Genomic DNA, 22,024 nt, shown 5'->3' on the forward strand with positions numbered 1-22,024 from the left:
TTTACAGATAAGCAATGGGTTCCACAGCACAAACTGGAAAGGGCTGGCAGAGGGGCAGTAATGGGTAGAAGTAGTGAAGAGCAACACTGAAATAAGAGAGATCTAGGGTCAAATCCTGAATGCCTCACTTACTCCCATGAGATTTGGCATGTTCATTGTTTTTATGAACTTTAGTTTCTTTATTTGTAAAACTGAGCAAATAAAACCTACTTACAGAGTTTTGTAAGGAGCCAATATTATTTAACAACTGTAGACAATCAATAAAAGGTGGCACTGAATAACACTAATAACTATTACTAATAATCACAATAATAATATATATACACATTATAGCACATTTATATTACACACTTATAGTCCAGATTGATTTAAAAACTGGATAGATCCTACTAATTATATACTTTAAGGAATATATTTTATAGCATGTTAATTATATCTTAATTTAAAAGTTTGGTTAGATCAAAGCATTTTTATATGTTAAAGCACTATTATCAAATGAAGCATAATTTAAAACTCCCTACCTTCCATTTTGCTAAGGATTTTAATGAGTAAATGTTTTTCATCATCTGAGTCCATTCTTATTATAATCAGCACCTGATCAAAAGTAAGAATTTCATATATAGTATGAATGATTATTCTTTTTCAAAGTTTTGCTACAGTGACAAAGTAACAATGTAACTGATTGTATACTAATGACAATATGATTACAAAGTTAAAAATTGTGTTGCAAACAATGTCAATGCTTAAATTTCTGGTAAGATCACACATCAATGAGGAAAATATTTCAGGGTGATGCATTCTGAGCACTGCTCAAATATTTCCATATGGATGATTCTATATATAAAATGTCTCTGCCTATATTATTAAATTCAACCCATGTAAGTTTGTATTTGTGAAGAAAAATAATATGCTGCCATATTTTCCCACTTATAATCACAGCTTTTTGGGAGGGTTGGGATAGGGACAGCAAATTGGTATAATTTTAAATTTATTTATTTTCACGACTTAAGCAAGTTTTCCAGGTAATCATAAAGTTAGGGCTAAAGACACAAGTGGGATAGAGACTGGGCACGCAGGAAGTGCGTCCCGCATCACCATTTTAGAACAGGGACATTTCTTCAGTAAAGACTGTCTGAAACCATCAGAAGGCTCCCAGAGGAGCCAGAGGTGAGCTGGGAAGTTCGCCCATGCCAGGCCCCTTCTGGCCTGCAGTTCCAGCCCAGAGGGGGAGCGGGAACCCAATGCCAGGGCAGACCGGGTGTGCAGGGAGTGTGAACCGCATTGCCATTTTAGAACAGGGACATTTCTTCAGTAAAGACTGCTTGAACCCGACAGATGGCTCCCGGAGGAGCCAGAGGGGAGCAGAGAAGTTCACCCTAGATGTCGGCCAGTCCCAGCAACACACTGTCCCAATTCATATCGCAAATTAGAAAACAGACAGTAGGGAGTAGAAAAACCACATGCAACCTAGCAACTCCTCAGAAAAAAGCACACCACAAAAAGAAAACCACCCCCCAGATTGCAACGACAGTAACTTGGAAGAACTTCTGAGCCTCCCAGAAAGAGAATTTAAAATTGCCATGATTAAAAAACTGACAGAAGTCATAAAGGAAAACAATGATAAGGGAAAAATAATCAACGATCAGAGGAATGAAATTGAGTCCCTAAAGAGGGAAGTAAAAGAAATGCAGTAGATCAAAGAATTAATGGAGGCACTAAAGAACTCTGGGAAAAGCAATGAAAGCAGAATAGATGAAATGGAAGAATGAATAAGTACTCTTGAAGACACAGAAATAAAAAGAACCAAAACAGAAAAGGAAAGAGAAGTATAAAGGAAAAAGACCAAAGAAAGACTTCAGGAACTATCTGACTCCATGAGGAAAGGAAATATAAGAGTTATAGGAATATGAGAAGGAGAGGAGAGAGATGTAGTAACAGAGAAAATATTCAAAGAGATAATTGAAGAGAACTTCCCAAATGTGAAGAAGGAGCTGAAAATTGATATACAAGAAGCAAGAAGAACACCAAACTTCTACGATGAAAGGAAAAATACAGCAAGACACATAATAGTAAAGTTCCCAAGAATCCAGGACAAGGAAAAAATAATGAAGCTGACAAGAGGGAAGAAATAGATAACATTCAAAGGAAAACCAATCAGGCTGATATCAGATTTCTCCAAAGAAACACTACAGGCAAGGAGAGAGTGGAGGGACCTAGTCAACAGACTCCAAGAAAACAGATGCCAACCAAGAATACTCTATCCTGCAAAGCTCTCCTTCCTCTATGAAGAAAGAATAAGAACCCTCCCAGACAAACAGAAACTCTGGAATTTCATTATGACTAAACCCCCGCTCCAAAAAATACTACAAGGAATCCTAAAGCCAGAACCTCAGAGGGATGAATAACAATGAAAGAAGGCCAAAAAAAAAGTTATTAAAAGAATAAATAAATAAAATCAAAGGAAAGACAAACACAATGGCAAATACAGATGCTAACATATCAATATTAACTTTAAATGTAAATGGACTAAACTCTTCAATAAAAAGACACAGAGTTGCAGGCTGGATTAAGAAACAAAACCCAACCTTTTGCTGTCTCCAGGAAACACATTTAGCTACAAAAGATAAAAATAGGCTCAAAGTTAAAGGATGGAAAACAATCCTACAAGCAAATGGACCAAAAAAGAAAGCAAGAACAGCTATACTTATATCAGATAAAACAGATTTCAAACTCAAAAAGATAAAAAGAGACCCCAACGGTCACTACATTATGATCAAGGGGACAATACTTCAAGAAGAAATAACACTCATTAACATATATTCACCAAACGAAGGAGCACCAAAATATATCAGACAACTGTTGTCATCTCTGAAAACAGACATCAGAGAAAACACATACGTAATGGGAGATTTCAATACACCACTATCAACAATGGACAGATCAACGAGACAAAAAATAAGTAAAGACACTAAATCTCTAAATAAGGATCTAGAGCGCTTGGGCTTAACAGACATCTATAGAACACTAAACCCCCAAAAAACGGAGTACATATTTTTCTCAAGCGCACATGGATTATTCTCCAGGATCGATCACATACTGGGACCCAAGACAAACATCAACAGATACACCAAGATTTAAATCATACCAACCATCTTTTCTGACCATGAAGGCATCAAACTAGAAATAAACCATAAAAAGAAGGCAAGGAACTCTCCTACCTCATGGAGATTGAAAACCACACTACTGGAAGACCACTGGACTAATGAGGAGATTAAAGAAGAAATTAAAAAATTCTTTGAATTGAATGACAAGGAAGACACCAATTTCCTAAATGTATAGGATGCAGCAAAAGCAGTAATAAGAGGAAAATATATAGCAATAGAGGCTCACATCAAGAAACAAGAAAGAACTCAAAGAAACAACCTAATCTTGAAGCTCAAAGATCTAGAAAAAGAACAACAAAAAAACCCCAAAACCAGTAGAAGAAAAGAAATAATAAAAACCAAAGCAGAAATAAATGAAATCGAAACTAAAAAAACAATCCAAAGGATCAATGAAACCAAGAGCTGGTTCTTCGAAAAATCAATAAAATAGACAAACCCCTAGCCAGGCTCACAAAGGAAAAAAGGGAGAAAGCACAAATAAACAGGATCATAAATGAAAGAGGAGAAATCACAACGGACACAGCAGAAATCAAAAGAATAATCAGTAACTACTATGAACAGTTATATGGAAACAAGTTCAACAATTTAGAGGAGATGGACAAATTCCTACAACTCTACAATCACCCAAAGCTAGATAAAGAAGAAATAGAACACCTAAACAGACCAATTACAAGCAGCGAAATTGAAATGGTAATCAAAAACCTCCCCAAAAACAAAAGCCCAGGACCTGATGGGTTTACAAACGAATTCTACCAAACATTCAGAGTCGAATTAGTGCCTATCCCTCACAAACTCTTCCAAAAAATTGAGAAGGAAGGTACAATACCAAACACGTTCTATGAAGCCAACATTACACTAATACCAAAACCGAACAAGGACATCACAAAAAAGAAAAACTACAGGCCAATCTCCCTAATTAACACTGATGCAAAAATCCTCAATAAAATTTTAGCTACCAGAATCCAACAATGTATCCATAAGATAATTCACCATGACCAAGTAGGATTCATTCCAGGGACACAAGGATGGTTCAACATCCAAAAATCAATCAATGTTATCCAACACATCAACAAGAAGAAATATAAAAACAATATGATAATATCAATAGATGCTGAGAAAGCTTTCGACAAAGTGCAACACCCATTCATGATAAAAGCCCTTGAAATTCTTGGGATACAAAGAACATACCTCAACATCATAAAGGCCATATCTGACAAGCCAACAGCCAGAATCATTCTCAATGGTGAAAAGCTGAAAGCAATTCCATTAAGATCTGGAACAAGACAAGGATGTCCACTCTCACCACTGCTTTTCAATATAATACTGGAAGTCCTAGCCAGAGCAATAATACAAGAGAAAGACATACGAGGAATGCAAATAGGAAAAGAAGAAGTCAAACTATCACTATTTGCAGATGATATGATAATATGCATAAAGAACCCCAAAAACTCCACAGAAAAACTAATTCAACTCATCAATCAGTTCAGTAAAGTGGCAGGATACAAAATCAACATGCAAAAGTCAGTAGCCTTCCTATACACAAACAATAAATCTGAAGAAGAAATCAAAAAAACCATCCCTTTTATTATCAAAACAAAAAAAAAATCAAATACTTGGGAATAAATCTAACAAAAGAGGTAAAGGACCTATACAAAGAAAACCATAAAACACTGTTAAAAGAAATAGAAGAAGACACAAAGAAATGGAAAGACATCCCCTGCTCATGGATTGGAAGAGTAAACATTATTAAAATGGCCATCCTACCAAAAGCAATATACCGATTCAATGCTATTCCAATACAAATTTCAATGTCATTCTTCAAAGAAATAGAAGAATTATTGATGAAATTCATATGGAATCACCAAAAACCCCGAATAGCCAAAGCTCTCCTGAAAAAAAGAGAAGGGAATGGAGGCATCACACTCCCAGACTTCAAACTATACTACAAAGCCATAATCATCAAAACTGCATGATATTGGAACAAGAATAGACACACAGACCAATGGAATCAAATAGAAAATCCAGAAATAAACCCACAGATTTATGGTCAACTAATCTTTGACAAAGGAGCAAAGACTATGCATTGGAGCAAAGAAAGTTTGTTCAATAAATGGTGCTGGGAAAACTGGATCGCTACATGCAAAAGAATGAAGCTTGAACACTACCTCACACCATACACAAAATCAACTCAAAATCTCAAAATGGATTAAAGAACTAGACATAAGACCTGAAACCATAAAATACTGGAAGGAAATAGAGGCAAAACACTACATGATATGCACATCAAAGACATCTTTACAGACACATCACCCAAAGCAGTGATAGTGAAGGCAAAGATAAACAGCTGGGACTACATCAAATTAAAGAGCTTCTGCACAGCAAAAGAGACAATAACAAAAACAAAGAGAAACCCCACCAACTGGGAGAACATTTTTGCACACAACACTAATGATAAAGGACTGATCACAAAAATCTGAAAAGAGCTGATGAGACTCAACAACAAAGAAAATAATCCAGTCAAAAAATGGGCAGAAGAGCTAAAAAGAAACTTCTCTGAAGAGGACAGGCAAATGGCCAACAGGCATATGAAAAAATGTTCAACATCACTTGTAATCAGGGAAATGCAAATCAAAACTACCATGAGATACCATCTCACACCAGTGAGAATGGCACATATTAAAAAACTAGCAACAACAAATGTTGGCGAGGGTGTGGAGAAAAAGGAACTCTTCTGCACTGTTGGGGGGAGTGCAAACTGGTCCAACCACTATGGAGAGCTGTGTGGAGATTTCTGGACCTACTAAACATAATAGAGCTCCCATATGATCCAGCAATTCCACTCCTAGGTATTTACCCAAAGAACACAGAAACATCAATTCCAAAGAGCACCTGCACCCCTATGTTTATAGCAGCACTGTTTACCTTAGCTAAGCTTTGGAAACAACACAAATGCCCCAAAATAGATGACTGGATCAAGAAGATGTGGTACATATATACCATGGAATATTACTCAGCATTCAAAAAAGATAAACACATGCAATTTGCAGCAACATGAATGGAGCTGGAAGGGATCATGCTCAGTGAAATAAGCCAGAAAGAAAAAGAAAAATACCGGATGGTCTCACTCATAGCAGGAATCTAGAAAACTTAAATAAGGGACCCAGGAAAGTGAATAACTATAAGAAAGTGAAAATCAAAATCAACAAAAAACTATGAACCAGAGACACTCTATGGGGGGTGGGGGGCGGGGAAGGAAGGGATTGGGGTCAAAATAAGGGGGTTGCAATTGTATGGGGAATATAAAAATAAAATTTCTTTAAAAAAAAAAGACAAGCGGGATAGAAAGAAAAAAGGCAAAACGGTAAGCAGATTTAGTGAAATGATTTGAACTGTTTTTCTATTTGATAAGATTTAAAAAAGCATTTTCTCTCAAATCTTCATTAATTCAACTTTCATATTCTCGTGGTAGGTGCTTTTTTGGTAAAAGCATATGAGATTTTGGTTCAATATTAGAACTAATTTATTGCAATTTTACTATTGGATACATATTCATGGACCTGTAAATACCATATGAAAACCAATTCACTGAAAACTGAGCACAATAAAAATTAAAATATTTAAAAAATTAAGACATGAATACCAATGTGTATCATCCTTTCTCTTTGATTACTTCTGTTAACTTCTGTTAACTTACTAGAAGAAAGCTGTCAATGGGCAAAACAGAATAGATTATTTCATAATTTTAAAGTTAAATATAAATTCTTATATTACATCCAATTTTTATTTTAAATGATTACTTTTATCTGCTTGATCCTAATACTTAACCTGAATTCGGTGTTCACTTCGCATCCAACTTAGTATCTGACATTGCAATTCTTGTATCTTATAATTGGTTTCAGGCTTTTTTCCCCTTATAAACTGTACAATCTCCAGCTGTCTCCAAATGTCACCCAAGTAAGAGCCTAAAATGCTTTTGTAGATGTCTTTTGCATTTGACAAATATCCTGTTAAAACAAAAATAGGGGAAAAAAGCATGTTTTTGTTTTTTAAGAAACTCCATGGTAAAAACTTTAAATAACAGAATTGAAATTTCCTCTATCCCTTTGCTGATTTTAATCAAAGATATAAACTAATGAAACCTTAAAACTGAGTGAAGTTGAAAAATATGTATCAACTGCCTCTTTTAAGCTACTTTAACACCAATATGCCTGGATATAGTCTACATATTCTCTGAATATATCCTATCCCTTCTTGCCTTCCAGCTTGTTGAATGCTATTTATTGCCTTCTTCCAAAACCCCAGATGCCACCTTTATAAGCAAATCCTGTGGAAATGTCACTTCACTGGAATTTTCTTGGTATTTTATTCAGTTTTTGTACTTAGTGCTAATTATTTATGTACATGACTTAACATCTCGACTATGAGATCTCAGGATCTAATCTATGTTATTTATGCATAAATATATTTATGGCTGCTAAAACAGAAGTGCCTAAATTCAGACTAAGAGCAATTTTTATTTACTTTTTAATTATTTTTTAAGAGCAATTTTTAAACAGACTCCTGAGACCCATCTTTGAATGTTCATATTCAGTAAATTTGTAATGTGTCCTCAGATTTCTATTTCTCAAACGTTCTCTAGGTGATTCTGCTGCACAGTGAGTTCTATGAATTACTGCAATAGAACATCTGGCATAGTAACTCATCTATATCAGTGTTCAGTAAATAGTGTGGTAATAAATGAAGAAAATAAATTTTTAAAAATTGAATACTTATGTTCATATTTTTATACTTATGGACATATTAATCTTACATTATATTAGCACAACTAGACTGATGGGCAATTTAGATATTGACTTATGTTCTTTCTGCCTCCTAATCTCCAAACCTCCCACTGATACTCCACACTGCCACTAGAAAGATAAACAAAGCTAAGACAGTAGCACCCCTGATTCAATGACTCCCTCTCATCTATAGAATAAAGTCTAAACTCCCTTGTGCAGTTTAAAGGGCTCTCCATGCTTTGACTCTTTCTTACTTCTTCAGGATTAGCTCTTAATGCCTTCTACCTTGTACATTTCAGCTTAGTCACATGGAACTGCTTACAGCACACTCACTATGTCATTCCACTGGGCTCTTAATTTTGTCTATAATGGTCTTTCATACTTTATTAACTTGGCAAACTCCTACTTTTAAAGAAATATTCAGCTTAAGGGAAAAAGTCTCCATCCTTTGTACCATTACTACATTCCTGTACTATACTACCTACTATACAATACTATTTCTATTTGAAATCAAATGCAGAAATGATATGCTATATCTTTAACCTTGATATTCATCACCTTGGTAGCTTGGGAAGCTGGGAGAAGATACAAAATTCTAGAAGGGAGCAGAGCAGGCAGCCAGGTCCTGATGGACCTTTCTGTTCTGGAGAAAGGGAGAGAGGGAAAGAGGGGGAAAGAGGTAGAGCAGGGGAGGGAGAGAGAGACAGAACAGGACAACTTAAGTTGGTGTTTGATTTCAAGAGGTTTGGGGGAGTGAGAAAGCCCTCTACTAAAAATGTCCAAAGCAGCTAGATTATTTATTCTGGGTTGGTACCTAGGTCTTAAGAAATCAGTGTTCCATCAAAGATTTTACCCTTACAGTACTCCTTCAGGTAACTAAATAGTAAAGTCAAAGGTTGATTTGGTAAATGCATTTCTTTGAGAAGCAAAAACAATTCTGTCCAAGTACAAAGTTCTCTGCAGTCTCATTTGATCCTAGGGTAAATTTTAATGTACTTAAACGTGGATATCCTTCAAACAATCCTCCATAAATATTATGTCTCTAATTTAAAGTTTTAATAAGCAATGAGCAGCAGTGAGTCACAGGTTTACTCTCTCTACAGCACTGGAAGCTCAGATAGTCAAGATTCTGCTATTCTGCCCTATTATGCTTTAATAATCACCCTAGCTGTTGGTGGGACTGACAATATTTTATAGAAGGCAAATGCATAATGAATTCAGGTGACTAAACAGAAGGGCATGTGACATTGTACCCTTATACTAGTTCTAGAAAACTGGTGCTATATTTCCTGATACTTGTCTAGGGACGAAGGTAAGACAACCTGCTCTAGCATCAATATCCAAGTCACTTACATTGAGGGAAGAAAGAATAAGCACCATGTTGGGCTTTCTAAAGGCAGCTATACCTTAAGTATAATACTCGGTCAGATAAGACTAATATAACTAAGACCTGAGCAAATATTATAACACCTCATGCTGTAGAGGGAGTACAATTGTGACCTCACTGTGGCTCAATACTTATCAGAACCTCGGACTAGAGAAATAATACTTGTCTGGGTCATAGATAAGAGAAAATGTCTGTGTCACAGATCAGAGAAAAGCTACTTTCACTCTAGAGTGAAATAATGCTTTTAAATGGTTCTAGAAACTCTAAATAATAAAATAGTAATTTTATAAGCATACTAACAACTGTAAATAATCCTTCAATAAAGGGCCTAAATCAGTCATGCAGTAAGAAGATATTTTGATATTAAAATTTTCTATTATGTTCAAAATAGTTTGATTTTGACTACTCAAGTAATTCACATCCTAATTTACAGTCACAACTAAAAAAAATTTAAAAAGATCTTACTACTTATAATTTAGTAATAGTTCATTTAATAAAGAGTCAAAGCCATAAGCATTCAATGAGGAGCTAAAATACATATGGGAAATGTCAAATATTACATTAAGTACTACATGATGATGATTATACAATCAAAAGTGCTTGAAGTCATTAGGACTAAAATTTAGGCCTAGGCAGAGAATCCTATACCTAATTTTCTAAGTGATATAGTTGATATAGTTTTTAATGAATATAAGCAGAACATATATTCCATTATAACTGTCAAAATACATATGTTTCATGTGGAAGCAAAAGCCTACATACTTTCACATCTTTTCCAGAAAAATAAGTTATTTCAGATTAGATATCTCAATAAGAAAAAGTAGAGAAATAAAAATTTCCCCCACCAACCTAATGCTGAGTCCAAGCTACATGTTAAAAGCACATCTCTGATTGTTACCAGAAGGTGTAAGAGAGCAGCATGCTTGAATGTCATTTCTCTTTCATCATTTGTACCTAAGCAAAAACATATTTAAAAAACATGAAATATACATTAGAAATTTAGAATAGGTATCAGAATGCTTAATAATGACAGCTAACTTTCTTATCACATGCTACATGCTTACTATGTGTCAAGCTAGAGATATGCTAGTTATTTCATTAAATCTATAATGACAATCCTATCAGACCAGATTTTTGTGATCCTCACTTTGTGGATAAGGCAACAATCTTAACCAAGCTAAGTAACTGTCTGAGGTAATTTTGTGAATGGTGGAGCTAACATTCAAACCCATTCAGCTAACCTTAAGAGTTCATACTCCTGTTGTTTCTAAAGAATATTCAATTATTTCTACTCGATATGGAGCATGGGTCAATGATTAAAAGTTATGAAACAGGAAGAAAATAAAACTCATAACCTGTTAACTGCTTAAAATAAAGAGGAAGGATCATAAAATAAAGCAATACCTTAGAATGGAAGTGGATACCTGGAATGTTTGTCTAAAGTTATGACTCAAACAAGAAATGTATTCCAAGGTCCAGGCCAATTGTCTAATGTGTTACATGTATATAGTTACATGTATATAGAGCATTTTGAAGATGATAGATTGGATTTTACTGTGCATAAAAGTGAGACCAAGAAGACAGGGTTATAGCCATCCTGTTCCAGAAAAGCTCTTCTTTTCTGTTTTACATGTTGGGATAACATATATGTTTACTTGGCCAGAATTCTGCCAAAAAAAATTGAAAATTGCTGATCTAATCAATGAAGATCAAGGCAAATATGTAGTAGTCACATAGTCAAGAGGCAACAGGAAAACCAATTATGGGTAAATATATCCATAAGTCTCTGGAATGACTTCATGTTAATCATGTGGGAACTTGCAAGAACAAGATCATGGATCATGACCTGGAACAAGTAATAGGGCAGAGGAACAAGACTTTTCTTCTGTCTTCAGAAGTTTAATATTTCTTGTAGTGCAGGTCTGCAGCTGATGAATTTGCTCAGTTTTTATGTGTCTGAAAATGATTTCACCTTTGTTTTTGTAACATATAATTTGCCTAGTATAGAAAACTTGATCTTTTATCCTTTTAGTGTTTTAAAGATATTATTCTACTGGATTTTCATTTGTATTATTTCAGACAAAAAGTCTGACTTCACCCTTATCTTTGTTTCTTGTATGTAACATATCTTTTTTTCTTTTGGTTGTTTCTGTAAATTTCTTTATATCACTGGTTTTGAGCAATTTGATTACGATGTGATGTATGAGTTTGTTTTGGTTGGTTATTCTCATTATGGATCCTATTTTCAGTCTCTTCTCATGCCTGACAAACTTTGAATAGATTCTAGACATTGTGGATTTTACTAGGTTGGATACTAGATATATTTGTATTTATATTAATCCTCAAGAACTTTATTCTGGGCTGCAGTAATGTTTCTTGGAAATATTTCGATCATTTGTGTCTTGCTCTTATGATTTGTGAGGCAGATCCACAGCAATGCTAAACCTAGGGATAATTATTCCTCAGTATTCAGGCAAGACTTCTCTAAGTACTTTACTCAATGCCCATGAATTATGAGTTTTTCTAGTCTAGCTGGTGGGAACAGATGTTATTCCCTGCACTGGTGAATTCAGAGTTCAATTTCCTCTTATCCTTTTTTAGATGTTTTGTTACCCAACCTCAAGTAGTTTTTACACATACACTCTATACTCTTTGATTGGTACTCTGATGCATACTTGAGAGAGACTGTGCAGATTTTCAGGACTGTCTGAAGCTCTCTGCTCGCTAATACTCAATCCCTTGAACTCTAACTGCCTTGATCTTCCTGGATGCTTAGCTGTTTCTCTAATTCAAACTGTCCACTGGGCTCTTTCAGGAGTAACTGTCCCTGTGCCATGGACTTGCAACTCATTCAAGGCAGTAACTTAGGGCAATGGAAGAATCACCTTACTTGTTTCCCATTGCTCAGGAATCTCTATTCTTCATTGCCTGATGTTTTGGGTCTTAAAAATTGGTTGCATGTATGTATTTTTTGTTGTTATTCCTGACAGGAGAGTAAATCTAATCCTTTTACTCCATTTTGGCCAGAAGCAAAAGTCCAAGATTAACTTTAATCTATTTTTGATCTCCCCCAACCCTTTCATCTGGTGGTAGTGGGGGGGAGTAGGTACAAGGTGTTCAGATGCTAACAATTATAGGGTTAATATGGTTTTCTAGAACCTGAGAAGCAATATTAGATGTTATTTCTTACCATTTTCTCCTTCTCTAACTGATCAGGAGATTTGCTTTGTGGGTACCACATGCTGAATTACAGTTATACTTGGATCCATCACTAGTTTCTGCATCTTTCATATTTATTTTTTACTAATTTGATAAAACAATACACAGATTTATATTTTAAATCAGGTGGCTTTTATTTGCACTCACCTTGGTGAATAGCATCACTTATAATTTTTTCTTGTTCCTTTAAGAAGAACCTTGTTTGGTCAAAAATAACAGTGGCAAATTTCCAGTTAGCGGGAAGAGTGCAGAAGTATGCAAGGTTTTTTAAGATAGGAGTAGCTGCAGCTTCTAGGATACAATACGCTTGGCACTGGCTATCTGCAAAAACAAAAACATTAAAGGCACTGTTTTTTATAAGGATAATGCTTTTTTTGACAAACCAGTTAAACATGGTACTTCATGAAAACCTGAACTCTATTCAAAGTCTTTTCTGAGTTAAAAATCATGAGATTAGGGCCTCCCTGGTGGTGCAACAGGTTGAGTGCAGTGCTGTGAAGCTTTCTACAGCCTTTCTGCAGCACCGGTTCAATTCCCGGCTGGCCAGGGATATTCCCACATGGCATGGTAGACCTCTCCTGTCGCGCCCACTGCTCCCCTCAGCAGTGTATTTCCGTCGTCTGCCTGTTGTGCTCCCCACTCTGTCTCTGGTGAATCCTCTCACCCTTCTGCACCTTTGGCCTGTACCCCAGCTCTTGTAGAAAAACAAATCTTAAAAAAATAAATAAAAACCATGAGATTATATAAAGTTTATTTTAGGATATTTATTCTAAATAAATTCATAAAAAATAACTCCTGTACCTATAAAATTAGCATAATTTTATGACTTTCAAGTATATTGTTACTGAGTTATTCAGCAGCAATTTGACATGGCAAGTATTAAGACCCACACAAAGAGAATCACATAATTTTTTCTTTCCCCCTGACTGTCAGCTTACAATCTTTAATAAATTTATAACAATGACAGATAGTCTCTAGTTTTCACTAGACTATCAATACTTAAGAGATTTGTGGTCATCTAAAGGTGATAAAGAAAACTGAACCAGAAAATATTTAAGAACTGTTTCCCTTATTGATTTTAATCATGAGCATAATGTTCTTAAGGAGGCTGTTCTTTGGGACTCAATGAATATTCTTACAGCAGGGAAAAAAAAAACATTTAATCAGTATGGGAATCAATAATAACTTATTTACATTACCCTGACAGTGCTAAGAGAACAGAGAGCACAACCATTAGCAGCTCATTTTTCAGACTAGGCTCAAGAATCCAGGGAATTTCAGTTTATTCTTCTCTGATGAATGTAGGGAACAGTTTAAATGAAGGAAGAAATAGACTAGGGAAAGGCAACAGGGAGGGGTGGAGGTAAAGAAAAAGGCATTCTAGGTTTGGAAATTAGTTGAAATAGGAATGGAATGAAGAAATATCTAAAACAAGTGAAGAAAATAACATGTAAAATGAAATATGTTCTAGATACCCAGGAAAGGGTTTTTCAAATTAACTTAATTTTACATTTCAAAAACATATAGCATACCCGATGCCTGAATTTCAATGACATGATCTTCAGTCCTTTCCTGATTGACTACCTCTAGGGTTTTATTAATACAAACAATTGGGCTTTTTCCTCGAAGAGTCAAAGAACATTCTTTATCTTGAAGTTCTAATAAAAATATTAATTTGCATTGTTTAAGAGAAAATCAATGTTGCTCTATTTCAAGCTGTTTTCTAACATGATCACAATTACTAAAGTTCTTTAAAACATATCAGTATTAAAATGAGGAACTATTAATTCTTGTCAAAGGACCTAATACTGTGCTGAACAAGAAGCTAAATGGTAATGATGAAAAAACTTCAGCATCAGATCAGTGTTTGAAACTCATTCTGACACTAGCCTCAGTATCCTCATATGTAAACTATGGGACAATACACCCACGCTGAATATTGTTATCAGGAGAGAGACAATAGGCCCAAAGTGGAATCACTTATGCTAAGACCCAAAGAGATCAAGCTGAGATTTAATATCTAACTTGCAGTTTCAACTTCTCCCAGGAATGGAATCTTAATACAGTCAACCTGGAAGTTAACTGGTCAGTACTTGTGGGTAACATTCTGACAGAACCCTGTCATTTCCTAAAGGTGATCTTGCCAAAAGCAATCAGCTCAAATAACATCTTTGTCCTGTCCTTTTCTGCTTCTAAGTTTTTCATTTTGTACATCTTCTCAAAGCTCCTTTCTATCAACTAGATGGGATGCTGCCTGATTCACTGAATAAAGCCAATTAAAATCTTTAATTTCTGCGTAACCTTCCTTTTGCTACTAATCTTTCCTATTCCCCAAACCATCCCCGTCTCTATCTTTTCTTAATTAGGCTAATTCAGTTTACCATTCACCCTTCAGCTCTTACACATTTTCTGGAAGAGGCCCTATTTAACTACCCATTCTGCTCTCCATCCAAGCTAGCAATGTATCCCTCTATTTTTGTTTCCTCAGCACTTTGTGCACCCCTGTCTCCTGGCACCTACCACACTGTGTTGAAATTATCTACCTGCATGTCTGCCCCACTCTGTTATACTCCTCAGGTTAACAGGTATCATTTTTATCTCTAATATGTAATTTAGTGCCAGGTACACAGTGTTCAAAAAATGTTAGTTTTGTTCCTATAGCAGTACAGTTTTTCTAAGTTTTGTGGAAGATTTAAAACTACATAACTAATTAATTTATGTATAATTTAGAGCTATATTAATGAGACAGCAATGTTATTCAGTAATATGATTATAATAGTTATAGAAACACATTGTCATCTTGAAACATTTTAATACATAGCATTTAATACATGGTGAAAAATAATGGAGTAAAATTCCTAAACTAGATTTTATTATTCTTAAGTAATACCTTTAGTTAACTATAAATAATTAGAATAGCTGTGATTAAATAATTACGGGAGCTTTTGAGGGGCCTAACAAGTTGCAATTATTTTTTTCTTGTCTCTGAATCAACTATAAAATATATACCAAATTATTACCTTTATTACTAACAAAATTTAAGTTGGAGAAAGAAGTTTGGCCTGAGAGTCAAGTAAGCTTATTAACAATACCAGAATCAAGCAGTTGTCTACCCATCCCAGGCTCTGCTGGACTGGGACAGGATTCCTTATGGTGGAGCTGCTAGCTGGGAAAGATTCAGGACAAACAGAAGCAGAGGAGGCTGCCTGTTCCCAGTGGGCAGCTCATCCAGGAGCTTATGCCCAATTTATTCTTTTCAAATTTACAATTCATATGATTCATTCCAACTGCCCTGAGAACTCATTAAAGGGCAAAGAGCTCAGGAGCATAAGCATTCCCAGCAAACTTCAATATTCCTTTCTTTGTTCAGTAAATTAATGGCTAACTTTTTAATTCTTTTACAAGGAAATATTCTCAACTTTTCTTGCTGCTTCCTCTCATTTTGTGTTGCTAGTATATCTTATTACAAGCCATTATCATCAGAATGAAAAGGATGTCACAGTTAATTTTGGGTCACTTCCTTTTTTGTCTCAAACATGAACAGAATCTAAAAATTATGAATATTTTAGAAATTCCTAAAATAATTTTTTATATATATTGCTCATTTTTGTGGGAAAGTTTTGCTCTAAATTATGGTACAAATATTTGTTAGAAAGATCTCAGATACATACAGATTCAGCACGTAGCAATTTAAGTTATGAAGTGGTCAACTACTACTTAGAAAGAGACTTTATGATGAATATATAAACACAAAAGATGACACAATTCTGACATCTTTAAATACTATTCTGCATTTCACTGAATTTTTTCAATGTGAAAAATGCACTGGTTGACAAAGCCCTGTAACTCTAAATACACCTATAAGAGTTTATCATATCTTTGGGAAAAATAAATGCTACCATCATGTTACATTTACATCTACCTATCTATACTTATCTCCATACGCAGTGTCATGAACCAATGACACTTTCTTTGACTTTGAAAAATAATATAGTTCTACTGAGAGAACTTAAAGAATTGCATCTATAATAAATTGTATATGTAGTTCAAGTTTATGTATCTACACAAAAATTACTGAATTACCCACCATCTTTTTCACCATTGTCTGTGACTTCATTCTTTGAGGTACATATCTCATATTTATTTCGCAGCATAATAAAGTCATTCAAAGGGTCCAAATCATGTCCCCATTTTTTACCATGTTTAAAGGATGACTTTTCAATTTTGGAAGATGAAGATGATTCAGTCAATGATACCGTGTTGTCACATTCGAAGTAATCTTTATTTTCAATTATTCCACCAACGATTTCTAGATCATCCTTTGGTCTTTCTTCTTTTGTTGGTGTTTTAACAGTGACACATTCATCAGACAAACACAGATCTGGTATTTCTTTTGCCACAGATGGACTTTTTTGTGGAAGTGATAAATGATCACTTGTGGATTCCTCATCAACAAGGACAACAGGTGAGGAACAACCTTTATGTTCTAGCCATGCTGAAAACAGAAAATAATAAATATTATTTGTGAAGATGCCATAAAATTTTCCTCTACCTTTTTTTGCAGCAATTTGACCTAATCTTTTAAACTATTCTTCTACCATGGGTAACCATTTAGGTCTTAGGAGAGGCTGATGTGCAGCTGCTTGATATGATCTGTTCATTTATGCTCCTTCCTACCATATCAAAAGCCCTCTATATCTGTCTTTGAAACACCTCTTGCTGATAACAATTCTTACCCCAATTCTTTCCTTAGGAATCCTATCTCCTCCCCTAACATATACAATAATTTTTAAAATTCACATATATATATTTATAATGAACCAAAAGTTAAATGTATTAACTATTACACAAACTGATTTTATTTATTTATTTATTTAATAGAGGCATTTTTTAAAATTTATTTGTTTGTTTGTTTTGTTTATACATGCACTGGGTACAGTCAGAAGCGCGGGAGGGTGAGAGAATTCACCAGAGCCAGAGCGGGGAGCAGAGCAGGTTGAGAGGTCTGCACACTATGTGGGACCCTCACCAGGTGGCCGGGGAGCAGCCGGGGATTGAAATGGCGCCGCAGAGGCAGCGGGCAGCTTCACAACCCAGCGCTCAACCACTGCGCCACCGGGGAGGCCCTACACAAACTGATTTTAAAACAACACAAATATACTTCAAGCAGCTAAATTCAAGTTAAGCATGTTTTATTTACATAATGGCATAAATAGCAGCCAAAAATAAATCAAAGGATACAAATTTGAAAGACATTTTTGCCTTCTTAAAGAATATAAGCAAAAAATGCTAAGTGAAGGGCCTCCCCTGGTGGCACAGGCAGTTGAGCGCAGCGCTGTGAAGCTGTCCACAGCATCTGCAGCATGGGTTTGATCCTGGCCGGCCAGTGAGGGTCCCACATGGCGCAGCAGAGCGCTCCTGTCTCGCCCGCTGCTCCCCTCAGCAGTGTATTTCATCAGTTTGCCTGTTCTGTTCCCCGCTCTGTCTCTGGTGAATCCTCTTACTCTCCCGCAAATCTGACCTGTACCCAGGTTCTTGTATAAATAAATAAATAAATATTAAAAAAAATGTGAAGTGAATAAACTTTTTGGCAACAAAGGAAGATTTCTACAGATTTTCTAGTACAGATTACGAGATATTATAAAACACCTAAAATTCAGCTGTCATACTGAAAAGTAACAACACTGGTTTGTCTAGATTGATGAAAACAGAAATTGCCAGAGCAATTAATCATGTACAAAAAAAGCAAAGTCACTTTAAAAAGGACTAAAAAAATTTACAACTGAGTTTAAAGAATTTTAGGAGACAATCGCAGCAACATGGATGGAGCTAGAAGGAATTATGCTCAGTGAAATAAGCCAGAAGGAAAAAGAAAAATATCAGATGGTTTTGTTAGGAGGAAAAGGATGTCTTTTTTTTTTTTTTTTTTTTTTTTTAAAGATTTATTTATTTGTTTATTTATTTATACAAGCACTGGGTACAGTCAGAAGCGCGGGAGGGTGAGAGAATTCACCAGAGCCAGAGCAGGGAGCAGAGCAGGCAGAAGGACCGAAGTACACTGCTGAGGGGAGCAGCGGGCGGCAGGAGAGGTCTGCGCGCCATGTGGGACCCTCCTCTGGTGGCCGGGGAGCAGCTGGGGATGGAACCGCCCTGCAGAGGCTGCGGGCAGCTTCGCAACCCAGCGCTCAACCGCTGCGCCACCGGGGAGGCCCATGGATGTCTTAAAGCTAATTTCATACAGGCTTTGTGGACTCCACCCCCACTCCAGACCAAAGCCATCAGGACATTGGGAAAGACAAATTCCATCACCACTAAAGAGAAGGTTGCTGGAACCTGAGGGTGGGGTTAAGCAGCCAGGTTTGGTATAAAACCAGACACATGGGCTTTGGGGGTTTCCCTTTTGGCTCTCCACCAGCTTGCTGCGCTAGGCCAGCTCTCAGAGTGCCACTGGGTTTCCAGGTCGGCAGATCGGGTAGGACGTATTAAAGACTTTATTTCCCACTTTTCTCCCTGAGTTGTACATTTCCTCAATTCCGTTTCCCTTGTAAATAAACCTTTTATTAACCTTTTGTGTGTGCCTGTAGTGGAGTATTAATAAGTCCCTTTTAAGGACGTGGATAAGGACCCACAGCCAGGCAACCCATTTTATATCAGGGCTGCTCTGTAACAGTTTCACTTATAGCAGGAATATAGGGGAGCCAAATGAGACATCAGTGTAAAAAAATAACAACAGTACAAAACACAACAAAGCAAAAACCGACAATTATAAATCAGAGACATCCTGCAGGGGAGGAGGAGGGAGAGGGATCAGAGGGAGGGAGGGAGGAGCACAGGGGACTGAGGTGATGGTGCATGGGTGCACTAGTGAAGGAAACTCAATGGGGACTACACCTGAGGGTGTGGGGGGAAGCTAATATTGTTTAAAAATGAACAACGATGTAAAAAATTCAAAATAAGAAAAAAGAAAATGCATTCATTGTACAAAAATGAAAAATGATGTAAAAAATGTATAAAAGAAAAAAATTTAAAAAAAATTTTAGGAGAGAAAAGGATTTTAGCACTACCTAGTCAAATTACTCAGTTTTTCAAAGAAGGAAATGGGGTTTAGTGAACCTCAAAGCTTTGGTAGTGCCAAAGTCAACAGTGAATACGGGGATCAAGTTACAGTTTTCCAATCACCTGGTGGAAAACCAGTATCTAACATTTTCTCATGCTGAAAATGTTCACACAAGTGATATTTAGTATTTTGTACTTACATTCTAACTGGAGTTCTTTTGTAGGCAAAAATATTTCCATTTTAGTATCATGAGACAATAGGTCACCCTGACACAAACTTGTGTTCAGATGTTCCAAAGTTTCTGTCACTATCAGATTTAGTCCTGCTTGTTTCCACCAATCTGCATTTATAGGATTAACTACAAGGCTTTCTTCTTCAATAGAAAATATCTCTTTCAAATCTGTAACTGAATATTGGCTGTCAGGCGCTTCAGTTTTTGGCACTTTCAAAACAATAACAAATCCAAACCAGAGAGTCAGAAATTATCCAAAAAGGATAAAAGATGAAAAACACAATAAACAGAATCCCACTGGAAATTCCTTATAAAGTAAAAATGAAATCTGAAGCTATATATATATATATATATATATATATATATATATATATATATATTTTGTCTTCAAGGCGTTAATATTTGGAAAGTCATAAAATACTATAGCAACAGAAGTCACATAAATGTTTTATTTCAACCTGTGAAAATATAATGTAGTTGAAATCATTTTAATATTTAGTGTGTTCTTTCTCTCATCAGTCCTTCCCTCTGCTGTTGGGCCTGCAATCTGAGCTGGCATGGCTCAACCTGAACACTTTTTTTTCTTACTTATGGGAGGGGATTGGGAGAAGAGTTTATTTTTCTTATCCACACTGATAGTAGAAGTGGCAGTGTGCCGGGTAGGACCCTCGTACATGACTGTACTTCCTTTCTGAAAAGTCCCTCTGGTGAAATTCACCACACTCCCCTCCCTCAGGCAACCTACTAAGGGCTACAGATGGCTGACCCACAACCCATTCTGCCAACTGGGGTATGAACTTTCCTGGCCACATCCCCTGACCTGCAACAAGTGACCAACCCTAGAGTAAGTCCTCCTCCATGGGAAAGTCCTGGGACTTTGTCAGGGAGTTACTGAATCTTTCTTTGAGTAAATATAACCTTTTTAATGGGTTTTAAAATTTTTTTTTAGTGAAGATGATCCCAAGCTATAATTCACCATGATCTATTTGATCAGATTTTATGATGACTATAACCATAGATATTGTGGCATAGACCTTTCTGCTTTATTACTCATCAGTCCAAGTAGGGACTAATCATAATGCACAGAAGAACTAAAGCAGCACAATTACTTAATGTTATGACTTACATTATAAGCATCAACATAACATTAAGATTATAAATTTTAAAATTCTAATTTCAGAACTGCTTTATATAATAAAATAAAATGTATAAAATTATGTAAAATAATAAAATGTTAGTTATAATAACAGCATTTTTATCTATTCTTTCTATTTAGCACTCAAAATCAATTAATCTTTACCTTTAAGCAAAAATGAGTTCAAAGAGTTTCTGCAGCTTTCTAACTGCCACATCTTATAGTATTTGCTGGCTGATTCTTCAGCAGTAAGCAAACTACTGGAAAAAAAATCAAAGTATAATACACTAATATTATTTTGGGTATTTTTGCACAGTAAAATTTTGGAGCCAGAGGGGAATAACTTGCAAGGGTTTTTAGCACTTCCCTCCAAAAACTGTGCCAGCACCAACCCTATAAGCTACCCGCCCCCAAAAAAATACAAATCTAAGTAAAATTTCTCAGCTTAACATACAAAACAGTAGCTTTAACACAATTTTTCATGAAAGCGTTGTCCCGCTAAACAGAAATTCTGGATCCTCTACTGGCTGAGGATCAGAACTATGGAAAAAGTTATCTCTGCTCTACCTTCTCAGGAAGTAACAGTTCTAAAGTTCAGTTCATGTCCTTCAGCCTTGATGGCTTTGTGAGTGACAGATGTCTGTGTGTTTTGGGGGTTCCAGGGGAGAAGGGGCCTGTGATTTATACTGAGTGCCAACAGAACTGCTACTGCAAGCATGCAGTGGGCATATCCTAAGCAGATTGTTTCAGGTCTTCAAAAAATTTTCATGTTGTTTACTTTTAGTGGTAATACATTTACATTTAAAATACTAAAGTATAAAAGAGCTTGGTCCTATCACTTACTAGTTACCGTATTTCCAGGTTAAACAATTCCCTTTGGACACAATGTTTCTGACTCTTACTTGTCTTTTTAAAGATATTATATATATATAAAACCAAATATGTACATAAACATTCATATATTCTCTCCACTTGCTTACTATTGACACTGTTCTGCATCTTGTATTTTTTCACAGAGGTATCTTGGAAATTGCCTTTGTACAGAGAGT

General features: G+C 35.8%; 1 protein-coding gene across 8 annotated transcripts in view; it reads right to left on the minus strand.

Moving 5' to 3' along the window:
* Positions 1-22,024, minus strand: part of SHOC1 (shortage in chiasmata 1) — a 127,034-nt gene that overhangs the window by 76,848 nt on the left and 28,162 nt on the right. For 6 of the 8 annotated variants that reach the window (XM_054689406.1, XM_054689409.1, XM_054689408.1 and 3 more), the window contains 8 exons: positions 21,141-21,235; positions 19,808-20,050; positions 16,639-17,046; positions 14,084-14,209; positions 12,699-12,872; positions 10,182-10,286; positions 6,990-7,168; positions 522-594 (listed from right to left, as the gene is read on the minus strand). In XM_054689406.1, coding sequence (XP_054545381.1) covers positions 522-594; positions 6,990-7,168; positions 10,182-10,286; positions 12,699-12,872; positions 14,084-14,209; positions 16,639-17,046; positions 19,808-20,050; positions 21,141-21,235 — 1,403 coding nt within the window. The remainder of the gene's footprint in view (positions 1-521; positions 595-6,989; positions 7,169-10,181; positions 10,287-12,698; positions 12,873-14,083; positions 14,210-16,638; positions 17,047-19,807; positions 20,051-21,140; positions 21,236-22,024) is intronic. The other 2 variants (XM_054689407.1, XM_037493000.2) reach the window with 2 other exon arrangements.

The sequence above is a fragment of the Talpa occidentalis genome, unplaced genomic scaffold (assembly GCF_014898055.3).
Source record: "Talpa occidentalis isolate TD23 unplaced genomic scaffold, MPIMG_talOcc4v2.1 talOcc4.7, whole genome shotgun sequence".
NCBI lineage: Eukaryota > Metazoa > Chordata > Mammalia > Eulipotyphla > Talpidae > Talpa > Talpa occidentalis.